At 41.8% G+C, this 12323-nt stretch overlaps 1 protein-coding gene and 1 pseudogene across 1 annotated transcript; one reads left to right on the top strand and one right to left on the bottom strand.

Moving 5' to 3' along the window:
* The window catches only part of LOC124523493 (olfactory receptor 2F1-like), a 335826-nt pseudogene that overhangs the window by 50208 nt on the left and 273295 nt on the right, over positions 1 to 12323 (bottom strand).
* On the top strand, positions 1556 to 8883 carry PIP (prolactin induced protein). The gene is made up of 4 exons (XM_047096284.1): positions 1556 to 1650; positions 3677 to 3785; positions 8093 to 8207; positions 8759 to 8883. The coding sequence occupies exons 1-4, from the start codon at positions 1556 to 1558 to the stop codon at positions 8881 to 8883; spliced, it is 444 nt and encodes a 147-aa protein (XP_046952240.1).

The raw sequence follows: 12323 nt of genomic DNA on the forward strand, positions 1-12323 counted from the left end.
TACCATCTATAGAACTGCAACAATTACTTACATTCTATCTTCCCTCAGAAAACTTGGTCTTTTCAGATATATTAAACCCCATGAATACTGATGCCTCTTTGTCAGCTGGAGAGACACATGGATTTTTGCTGGTGGACTTGCTTCATTCCTAAAACCAAGTTAAAACCAAGGTTTGCCTGATACTGTTCATCTCCATCCAGATCTTTGATGCGATGTGGGTAGCCATTGAAGAAACTATGTTACAGCAATTTATTGGCTTATTGGCCCCCAAATCATATCAGTTTCTAGAATAAATATCTATTGCTGATTTAGTCAAAATTACTTAACCAATATCTGCATACATTTACATCAAGCTAAAATACCCGGGAGTCCTATAATTTTGGACATACATGATGGAGTGAAAGATAAAATGTGGTCATTCCTACTAACCCTTAAGGCAGCTTCACCATGTTCCATTATTCTGTGGATATCATTTTCCATGATATCCTTGACCAATATGTGACCATCACCTTAAAAAATAATGATTTTTAAACTAATATATACTTAAATATCATCATGAAGTGCCTCTCCAAATTATGTTCAATAGGCAATAATCTGTCTTATACCCCGGGATTTTACCACCTAGTGAAGTGACACCAAAGAATGTTGAAGCCCAGCAAAAACGACATTAAGAATTCAGTACAACTTGCCTAGATGCCTTATCTTCTCTACTCCACATTTGTCCTTCCCATCTGAAATGCCTGCTATATTGTGAGTTTAGAACCTGATTTCACCCCAAAGTTTCAAATACACTTGCAACCAATATGGGTTCCAACCCTTTCAACATTTATTGTCCTTTCCCAAACACCAGCTGTATTAGGATTCTCAAATAGAACCAATAGAGTGTGTGTGTGTGTGTGTGTTACAGTCTCTGAAATTAAGGACTCAACAATCACACACGTCTTCATGTCACCCAGTTATATGGCCTTAATTCCCCATCATCCAGAGCAGCCCACCTCTAGTTTTCTCCTCTCTTATGATTGGTGGTAACCCTCTAGGTGAATCCTAATCACCCTAGCAGCCCTACAAAATTTTTTGAAGAACATCTCCTCTTGAACTTACCATAAGGGGATAGCAAAAGTTTCCTACAGCTGTGATCTGAAACCTGCTACCCACAGCTGGGCTCTCTGCCTCTAGAGACTAGGGGAGCAGACTGTAGCTAAAGCTACATACAGCAGGCATATGATTATGAGGGAAAAGAAAACATTTGCATAAGAGGGAAGAGCTTTTGAGGTCTTTTGAGGTCCTGGACACTCTGTGAAATTCTGACATACCAAGTAAACGAGGAAGGATAATCTCTTTTCTCAGACACTAACACTATAGACGAATGTTGACTTTTTCCATAGGAAAACAAACTTCAGCTCAACAAGGAAAGATCATGAGTGGGAAGAGTATTTGGGTAGTTGACCACAGGGATCCACTTGGCAGCTCTCTCACTTGCTTGCTCTGCATATAAGGAGTATGCTGGGCACCCGGGACTGTGTTCTCTAAGACGTCACATTCTGTCTCCTCCACCATGCACTTTCTCCAGCTCCTGTTCAGAGCCAGCTCTGCTGCCCTGCTCCTGGTTCTCTGTCTGCAGCTGGGGACCAACAAAGCTCAGGAAAACACGTGAGCCAAGCCTTTCTCTTCCTCACAAAAATCCTTTCAGGGAAGGATCTTATCTTAGCCTGAAAATCTCTACATCCTTTCCTGAAAACTTTTCAACTTTCCAGAACTCTGGTCCCAGAGACTCTCCTAAACCCCATTTCAAGTTCCACTTCTCTCCTCTTAGGAAGTCTCATAAACTATACTCATATTTCCACGGGGTTCTTCTAGGTTGTCCATGGAAATAAGTCTCCCAGTGTGCATATAGGCTATAAGTAACAATCAGTCTTGCTCTATGGCTCTGATCCACATCCTGTCCATAGCCTACACCTTTGTCAGATTTCTGGTCAGTAAACTTTACATTCTCACACCTTGCCTCCTAGAACAGCAGGTTTAGCAAGCCTGTGAGTTCTAGCGATAGCTTTAAGCAATGTTGGTAGGACTCACTAAAGGATCAGAGGCTCTGATCACTGATCCTTGACCCCATGGTCCAAGGTTGAGCCAGCCAAGCAGCTTAGACATTCTTCCTATTCTGAAGCTCAAAGACAAAAGCAAGTACACACTCACCCACCACCTACACTAGGACCTGGGAACACAGGCTCAGAAGCCAAAACATTGAGGGTACATATTTGAAGGAAGCAGGAAAATTGGGGGAAATGAAGTAGGAAATGGAGCCAGAGTCTGGGAGAAGCAGGGACACTCAGCAAATCTAGGGGGTTTTCTCAACAAGAACAGGGTTTTGAATGCTGGGTTTTGGGATTGTGATTCTGATGGTACCCTCAGTGGCACAACCAGATGTCCTGTCCTGGAGTAAAACATTCAGAGTTTTGACAAGTTGGTAGAATGGAGCCCAATGTCCTAAGAAATTTTGAATGCGGACAGGTTCAGACACAGATATCACCCCATGTAGCCCTTAGGGGGCAGCAAGTTGGTGAAATAAGCTGTACTAATTAGGGTGATCAGAATCCCCATCTGCCCAGAAATTTCTCAGTGTTAGCACTAAAAAGCTGTCATCCCAGGAAGCTCCTCACTCCTGGGCAAGCTATCTGATCACTCACTCTAGCTAAGCTGGTCATCTTATCACTCCTAAATTCATTTACAAATGAGAGGAATTTTGGAGGAATTTTGGAATTCCTGTACACTGAGCACTAGAGCAACTGGCACAAGAAATGGAATATCTCCAAAATCTGAGATGCTTTACCCTAGGAAAATGGGACTGTGAAGCATTGTAGCCAAAACCGTAAATTCCCTCCTGTCCCACCAATACCAAGGAGTTCAGCCAGGAGTTTCTGGGAGAAAGAAAGTAACTCTCCTAGTCTTGAACCCAGGTCTCCCTGATGAAGAAATCCTTGACTTCTCTCTGCTTCCATTTCTTTTCCCATCAGATTGTGATATGTGGCTTAAAAGTAGGGTGGCATCTAAAGGCCTCAAACATGGCCATATGTCCAAATTCTCTGCAGTGCTAAAGAAATACAAATACCTAGGCCCCACCAGGAAACAAAGAAGGATGACCTCAAGGATGACTCTAAAAATTCCTCCAGTGCATTGAGATGTTTTTGGTTTAACACGATTCTGTTGACATGGAATTTTCTAGTAATGATGACTTGAGCCTCCCCCACCCCACATTAGTGGACAGTCAACAGAACCTGAAGGATTTTATTAAGAAATGACATGTAATATTATTCTTTTATTCCTTTTTTTTTAATTCATTTTTTTGTCAGTGGAAAGAAAGACAATGCTCAATTTTAAATAAAGCATCAAAGCTGCTATATTAAACAAAACAAAGTCTTGTAGAAAACAACCAAAGCAAACAAGGATCAAAAATTTCCAGGGGTTCTTCATTATTGCACTATATGCTAAGTAACTTGGATGTAAATTAAAAAATTAAAATTAAAAAAAGTCCAGGGGTTCTGATGCTCAGCAATTGATTCAGCTCTCATTATCCCCTTTGCTTTACACCTTCCCTGTTGCTTACGCTCTGCTCATTGTGTGCTCCTCTCGTGCACGGGACAGATGTCTGATCTCTACCCTCCTTCCCTGTTCCCCAAAGCGGTCGAAAAGTGATAAAAATGGAGGTACAGATGCCCCGCAGAGCAAATGCAAGTGAAGAAATCACTGTGAAGATGAATGTTAAAACAGAATTGCGAGAATGTATGGTGGTAAGTAGAGGCCTGGGGTAGGGGGTGAACTCAAGACAAATCTGACTCCTTAGTTATGAATACAATTAGATTAATCTCTCACTTTAATATCATGCATTATACTTAATAATATGATGAACTGCAATCCTCATGCTCCCAATTCTCATATATACTTGATCCTCAGAACAATCATCAGACCTCGGGGCAGATTACTATTCTCATTTTACAGATAAAGGAATCCGATCCTGAGGTGTAGGAAGGAAGAGAAGGAAAGAAGGAATGGGTAGTGAAGAAAAACACAGCTAAGAGGGAGAAGAGAGGGAAAGCTTATGAGCTGGGAGAGAAGTGGTAAGAGTTCCTCCAAGGTCCGGAAGATGATTGTTTGAGAGGAGAGGTGGGGATAGGGGGTTCTCACAAGGAAAACTGCAACCCCATCCAATGCATTGAGGCAGGTGGGCAGAAGAGATATGTTGCACAGAACACAAGGGATAAGATTTGCAACTTGGCAGTGAACTCTGAGCAAAGGCTGCGTTGACCCCCCTCCCTCTGCCCTTTTGCTCTATCGTCAGAAGTTCAGTCCTGTTCCAGCCTCCTCTCCCCAACAAGGAGCCCACGCTGTCTTCTCCCCTTTCTCCAATTCGCAGTTGTGGGAGGGAGGTCCAATCCCTTTATTACATCAGAGGTTTTCAAATGGAAATGAGCATAAGTCTCACCTGTGCCTTATCACCAGCTGCTCTGGGCCACAAGGAGAAGGGACCCGTGCAGGTTTAGGGCTTTTCCCCAGGGAAGAGTGTGTCCTTCTCTTCCCTGCCAGCAGTCTCCTCTCGTGTTGTCCCCCACACGCAATCTGCCCCTTGTTAGCTACCTCTGTTCTATGGCCAAAACCCAGGCGTTTCTCCCCTGCCTCCTTCTAGAAGTACACTCTCTCAGGCAGCACATGCATGAGTTTCCTAACTCAAATTAGATTTAAGTACAATGATTAAAAAGAAAACAGAATTGGAAGCATGAGAATTGTTATTCCTTAAAATATATTCTAGAAATGGCCCCATATCTGTAAGAGAAAGATTTCTGATCACTGAGCAAAGAACAACATGGCTGCTTTGTCAAATTTGTCTGTTCACAGTCCAAGAATGTGAATACTGCATGTTAGCTGGGGGTGGGAGGGAGGCCACATCATAATTTCTCAATTCTGTGTTTTGTTTATCATAACGACTGATGACAAAAAGAATGAGAATGTATGCATAAAGGTCTTGTGATAATGGTAGTTCCTGGTAATGATAGATAATGAAAGTCTGTTTCCACCCCTGAAAAAGTGATAGGTGTAAAAAAATGTGCTTAATCAACAAAATCACACGTGAAATAATTTTGTGCTACTGTGATTCATAGGACTATGTTTTAAGAACAATGCTAATACATACAGAGAAAGACAGATACCATATGTTTTCATTCTTATGTGGATCCTGAGAAACTTAACAGAAGACCATGGGGGAGGGGAAGGGGGAAAAACGTTACAGAGAGGGAAGGAGACAAACATTAAGAGACTCTTAAAAACTGAGAATAAACTGAGGGGTGGGGGGTAGGGGAAAGTGGGTGATGGGCATTGAGGAGGGCACCTGTTGGGATGAGCATTGGGTGTTGGATGGAAACCAATTTGACAATAAATTTCATATTAAAAAATAATAAATAAAATAATAAAAGAACAATTTTTTAAAATAATTTTTTAATGTTTATTCATTTTTCAGAGAGAGAGAGAATGCAAGTGGGGGAAGGACAGAGAGAGAGGGAGACCCAGAATCCAAAGCAGGCTCCAGGCTCTGGGCTGTCACTGCAGAGCCTGACACAGGGCTCGAACTCAGGAACCAAGAGATCATGACCTGAGCCAAAGTCGGATGCTCAACCAACTGAGCCACCTAGGCGCCCAGGCAATCTTTTTAAAACCTACCCAAGTACAAGGAATCTCATAGAATACATTGCAAATTAGAAAGAATTTTGTTAGTTCTGGTCAACCAATTTTTATTTGTAGCTTCCAATATAAAAAAAATGTCTGGCTACAGAAACATCTTCAGATTTTTTTTAATTTAGGAAAATATAATTTTTATGTGTGAAGATTCTAATACCTAATCTTCATTTTCTAACAATTATAATGTTTTGCAAGTAAATTTTTGATCAAATGAGGTATTAGGATCACAAATTTAAAATTAAAATAGATTATACCCTCAATCATGAATATAAAGATTATATAATCTTTTAAGGTTGAAGAGAACTTGTAGCAAACCACAGTGCTTTGCTTAAACATTTGTGGTATGGAAGTGCCTGGGTGGCTCAGTCAGTTAAGCGCCGGACTTCAGCTCAGGTCATGATCTCATGGTTCATGGGTTTGAGCCTCACGTGGGGCTCTGTGCTGACAGCTCAGAGCCTGGAGCCTGCTTCAGATTCTGTCTCCCTCTCTGCCCCTCCCCACTCACACTGCCTCTCTCTCTCTCTGTCTCTCTTTCTCTCTCTCAAAAACTGAATAAACATAAAAAAAAAATTAAACATTTGTGGTATGGACCATTTTGTTGATCTCTTGAAGTCTAGGGAATGCTTATGAGGAAATTACTTTTAAATGCGTGAATAGGGGCACTTGGTTTGGCTCAGTCATTTGAGCATCTGATTCTAGACATTAGCTCAGGTTGCAGTCCTGGGGTCGTGGAATTGAGCCCTGCATGGGGCTCCATGCTGAGTGTGGAGCCTGCTTGGGATTATTTCTCTCTCTCTTCTTGCCCCTCTCCCTGGCTGGTGTGCCTTCTCTCTCTCTCTCTCTCTCTCTCTCAAAAAAAATAATAAATAAATAAATGTGTAAATAAAATGCATTGGACTACACAGGAAAACTACCATACTGAAAAACAAGTGATAATGATTATTAAAAATAAACTTTTGATACGGTACTGTTTACATTACTTTATTGACATATTAGCTAAAAAGGCAATACATTTAAAATATAGACAAGTTAAAATTTATCTTATAAGGATGATCTACATAACGGTTCTTGTTGCTCAGCCTGAATAAGTAGCTCCAACTGTACATTGGTTTTGACAAGTGAATTCCAGTGGCCTCGATTTTTTGTTTTGAATATTCAAGTGTTGAAAATTCTGACTCATTAGGATAAACTGTTGTAAATGTCATAAGAGATAAACCCCCAGCAAGAGTAGGTTTCTTGAAAGAAATGCCAGGATCTCCAAAATATTCTGAGTAAAATTCCAATGGGGAGAAAGCTGGAGCTCACCATTTAGAGCTGACAAGCTATTTAGTGCACAGTTTCCAGTTACCTGGGCAAGCTTCAGGAGATGGGCAGATGGCCCTGGCCATGACCATGCAACCCCGTGATATAATGTCCCTGTGTTCAAGGTAGTGATGCATGCAGATAATAGTTTGAGATATATAAACCTGTAAAGTGGTATGAACACATCTATGTTTCCCTTCATGATAAAATCACACACACTGCAAATGCCACTGAGGATCATTGATGACATAGTGGGAGGAAATGTTCAATTTCAGTGAGAGGTTAATAAAATAAAGATACAATTTCTTTCCATCTGAGTTCACAGACTCAGTGAATTCTATCCACAGACCCACCCTGGGTCTGTGGACTCCAGGGTAACACCCCTTGCTGAACACTAACCAGACAAAAGCTTCCTGGCGCTGCTGAAACTTATATATCAAGTTGCAAAGCCCTCTCAAGTTAAAAAAGGAAAAAGGAAATTTACCTTCAAGATTTCATCCATTTATCTAACAGCCAAGTCTGGTAGGTGACTGTTTTCCTCTCACAACTGAGGAAAGAGAGACTGAGAGATGTCACTTCAATCATCAAAGGTCACAGAGTTGGGAGGAGCATAGTTCCAGGAGCAAGGTCCGGTTTTGGCCTCCACACCCAAGATCCAAGCTGTGGTAGCAGGCCATTCCTGAAAGCCCTAGCCAGGAAACCACAGCAAGCGTGCTCCTCAGATGAAGGCTGCCTCAGAATGAGTTCTCCTTGCCCTGTCAATTCACTTACCTCTTCCCTTCGGAGCCCAGACCCATAGCACTAAAGCAGGACATGTTGCCAGAAAACCTTCTGACCCAGGCTTTAGCTCCTGAAAATGATAGACAAAAGAGGACTCCCCAGTGCTTCTGGTCTACATCTGTCCCTGCTTTGTGCATGAAAGATGTTATCCTCCTCCTCCTCCTCCTCCTCCTCCTCCTCCTCTCCTGCCTCCTCCTCTTCCTCTTTCATGCTCTCTTGTCTTTCTTTCCCTTTCCCACTCCCCAGACTAACACTGGGTCCTCTCTGCCCACTTCTTCCTCCCCAGATTACATCTTACCTCAGAAGCAACATTACAATCGAAGGTCCTTTTAACTATCGTTTCACTGCCTGCCTCTGTGAGAATGCTCCAAGAAATTTCTACTGGGACTTTCACATCAATGGTAAGTATAGGGTGGGGCACCTGGGTGGCTCAGTCGGTCGAGTGTCCGACTTGGGCTTAGGTCACGATCTCACTGTTTGTGGGTTCAAGCCCCGCATCGGGCTCTGTGCTGACAGCTCAGAGCCTGGACCCTGCTTTGGATTCTGTGTCTCCCTCTTTCTCTGTTCCTCCCCTACTCATGCTCTTTCTCTCTCTCAAAAATAAATAAACATTAAAAATTTTTAAAAAATAGTAAGCATAGGGGTCATCCAAGTGAAGAACTATCTACTAGGGTAGGGAAACCATAAAGAGAAATGTTACTCTAGACATGAAACAGAATGTCAGGGCAGGGTGGAGGGAAAGGAGGGAAGGAAAAGGGAGAGTGGATGGGGACTATGCCCAGGTCTGAAAGGTGAGGGGTTGTATAAGAAAATCTAACAAGGGAGATATATTTGCAGATGACTGGGGGGAAACTGGGTCCCAGTAGAGAGGTTCCTGAAACTAGTAAAAAAAAGCCAGAAAACTGGGGGTTACAGTGTTATCAGAAAAGATCTTTGTCCTTGTCTCTTTCAGAAACTGCACAAATAGTAGCAGTGGCCCAAGTTACTGCACAACTAGGTATCTGCCCCAACAATGAGGCAGTGGTGCCCGTGGAACCAAAATATATTTATACCATTGGGACCATAACCGTAGGCTGATCTTGGTGGAAGCCCTTGTCTGCCCCTGAGGATGGTTCCTCTACAGAAATTGGGCTGGAGAATCTGTTGTGGTCTGTAAAATAAACTTCTCATAAGCTTCTCTGTGTTCTGTGTCTTCCCTTCCAAATCTGTCCCAGAGGAGCCTCGGAGCACCCAGAATATCTGGAACTTTGTTCTTTCAAAGAACTGTTACTGAAGAGAGTTTATGGTTTCTCATTGTCCATTGGTATGAAGAGGGAGAGATGAAGAAATAGAGACGGGTCACAGAATCTGAAATTCCCTGGGCTCCCAAATATGATGCCCCTTCCCTGTACCCATGCCCTGTGCTTCCTTACTGTAGGGAAAAACTCAGAAAGCCAGGGAATGCCAAATGTTCGTGGGAAATGAGGGTCAATGGGGCCATTAGGCACAGCTGGGTAACATAGTACCAGGGTAAAAATGTGAATGTGTATGAATGCCTGCCCAGCCAGACAAACATAAACTGCTCTTGATCTTTTCTTTCTCATTGATTTTTCCTGATGAAAAAAAAAAAAAGGATCATTAATCATACCAATAGCCACAGAGCAAGTGTCAGAGACTATGCTCATCTATTCTTGTAAAGATACCACATCTGACAAAGCAGCCGTCAAGGGATTTTTTGTTTGTCTGTTAGACGATTCCAGGGTCCCACCCTCCCAATAGCACATTCCTTCCTGTTTTACCAAAGGGTATGTCTTCAGATCCAGGAGGCATGAAGAGCCCCCAACAAAATCACCCCAATAAGGTCCACACAAAGACACATAGTAATTAAAATGACCAAAGTAGTGATAAACAGAGAAGTTTAAAAGCAGTAAGAAAAAAGAAAAACAGTTACGTACAAGATAAACCCCATCAGGCAATCAGCTGAGTTTTCAGCACTCCGCAGGCAAGAAGGGAGTGGCATGATATATTCGAAGTGCTAAAAGGAAAAAAACCTGTAGCCAAGAATACTCTATCCAGCAAGGCTATCATTCAGAATAGGAAGAGGGCTAAAGAGTTCCTAGACAAACAAAAGTTAAAGGAATTCATGACCACTAAACCTACGAGAAATGTTAAAGGGGACTTTTTAAGTGGAAAGGAAAGACCATAAGCAAGAATGAGGAAAAAAGAAAGAAAAAAGGCAGTAAAATTAAGTATATCTATAAACATCAGTCAAGGGAATCACAAAACAAAAGGATGTAAAATATGCCACCATACACCTAAAATGTAAGGAATGACAATTTAGTGTTTTTAGAATGGTTTTACACTTAAACAACCATAAACTTTATATAGACTGCTATGTGCATAATGTTATATATAAACCTAATGGTAACCACAAATCAAAACTTGGTAATAGATATGCAAAAAATAAAGAGAAAGGAATCCACGTATATAACTAAAGAAAGCCAGCAAACCATGAGAGAAGACAGCAATAGAAGAGAATAGAGAAGAACTACAAAAACAACCATAAAACAACTAACAAAATGGCAATTAGTACATACCTATCAATAACCACCTTGAATATAAACGGACTAAACACTATAATCAAAAACACAGGGACATGCAATGAATAAAAAAGCAACACCCTTGTATATGCTGCCTACGAGAGACTCATTTCAGATCTAAAGACACAGGCACATTGAAAGTGAAGGGATGAAAAAGCATTTATCATGCAAATGGAGGTGGGGCAGATTTCAAGATAAAACATCCATGTTAGGTGCATGGTCTCTAGGTAAAAACATTTTGCTCTTTTCTAACAAAGTTCAGAGGTTCAGACTTATCTTGAGATCAATGTTTTCGTTTGTATCTACATAAACTCTCTATCCCAAGTCTCAGAATCTGTTTATTCCTTATGAGGGTCCTGAGTTTATCATAGGAATCTTGGTAGTGTTGTAAATCAGTCCTTTTTAAACCTGCCACCATTACAGTGAAATCGCGAGCCTGATTCTCAGTACAGTTGATTTTCTTGTGTTGTTTTTTTTTTAACTAATTTATTGTCAAATTGGCTAACATACAGTGTGTAAAGTGTGCTCTTGGTTTTAGGGGTAGATTCCCGTGGTTCATGGCTTACATACAACACTCAGTGCTCATGCCAACAAGTGCCGTCCTCAATGCCCATCACCCATGTTCCCCTCTCCCCCGTCCCCCCACCATTGACCCCCTTCTCAGGTTCAATTAATTTGCTAGAGCAGCTCACAGAACTCAGGAAAACACTTTACTTATACTTTACCATTTATTATAAGAGCATACGTTAGAGATGAACGTCCAGATGTTAGAGGTGTGGAAGGCAAGGTATGCGAGAAGGGGCACAGAACTTCCATGCCCTTTCCGGAGTGCCTCTCTCCCAGAACCTCTACATGTTCACCAGCCTGGAAGATCTCCAAACCCTGTCCTTGTGGGTTTTTATGGAAGCTTCACTACATAATCATGGTTCATTAAATCATTGGCCATTAGTGATTAAGGGCCTCTCTCCCCCACTAGAGACGGGAGGAAAGAGGGAAGCTAAAAGTTCCAACCTCCCAATCACAAGGTTTCAGTTCTCCTGGCTACCAGCCCCCCATCCTTAGAGGCTTTCCAAACATCACCTCATTAACCTAATAAAAGACCTTTATCACTCTCATCACAAGAAATTCCAAAGGTTTGAGGAGCTGTGAGCCAGAAATAGTGGATGGACAAAGACCAAATATATATTAGAAATACATTTTGGTCATCCAAATGGCCAAATATATGTTTCTTATAAATCACAATATCGTGATCTGTATCTCTTTGCTGGTGGTCTTCTTTCAGAAATATGGAAGACCACTGTCCACACACATGGCAGGTTGGAAAGGCAGGTGGGGATGGGAGCACCAAAAACCCTGAGGAGCAACCCTCAACCCATGACATGGAAATTGGCATGGATATACCCAAGTTCTTACGTCTCTGGAGTGTAATACTTATGAGGCATGTGTTTTAACCATCTGCCAGAGATCTCCCTCAGGATTAAGCTTGTCTTCCACTCTGACAACTTGGCTTAATAATGTACCCTTTATTTACTATGTTCCCCTGAGCATATCAATACACATACTCTCCTGCGCATGTTTCCTAAATTTTCAAAAAAACCAAAAAACACTTCCATTAAAATCTTTGTCTCAAAGTCTGCCCCTGAGGGAACACAAACTGAGATGATTTTTTCAGGGTGTTTAAGAATAGTGATTGCTGGGGCACCTGGGTGGCTCAGTCAGTTGAGTGTCTTTTTTTTTCTTTTATTAATTTCATTTTTTTTTAATTTTTTTTTCAACGTTTATTTATTTTTTTGGGGGACAGAGAGAGACAGAGCATGAACGGGGGAGGGGCAGAGAGAGAGAGAGACACAGAATCGGAAACAGGCTCCAGGCTCTGAGCCATCAGCCCAGAGCCTGACGCGGGGCTCGAACTCATGGACCGCGAGATCGTGACCTGGC

Source organism: Lynx rufus, unplaced genomic scaffold, assembly GCF_022079265.1.
Source record: "Lynx rufus isolate CCGP_SWC_20201006 ecotype Redwood Valley unplaced genomic scaffold, mLynRuf1.p SCAF_4, whole genome shotgun sequence".
NCBI lineage: Eukaryota > Metazoa > Chordata > Mammalia > Carnivora > Felidae > Lynx > Lynx rufus.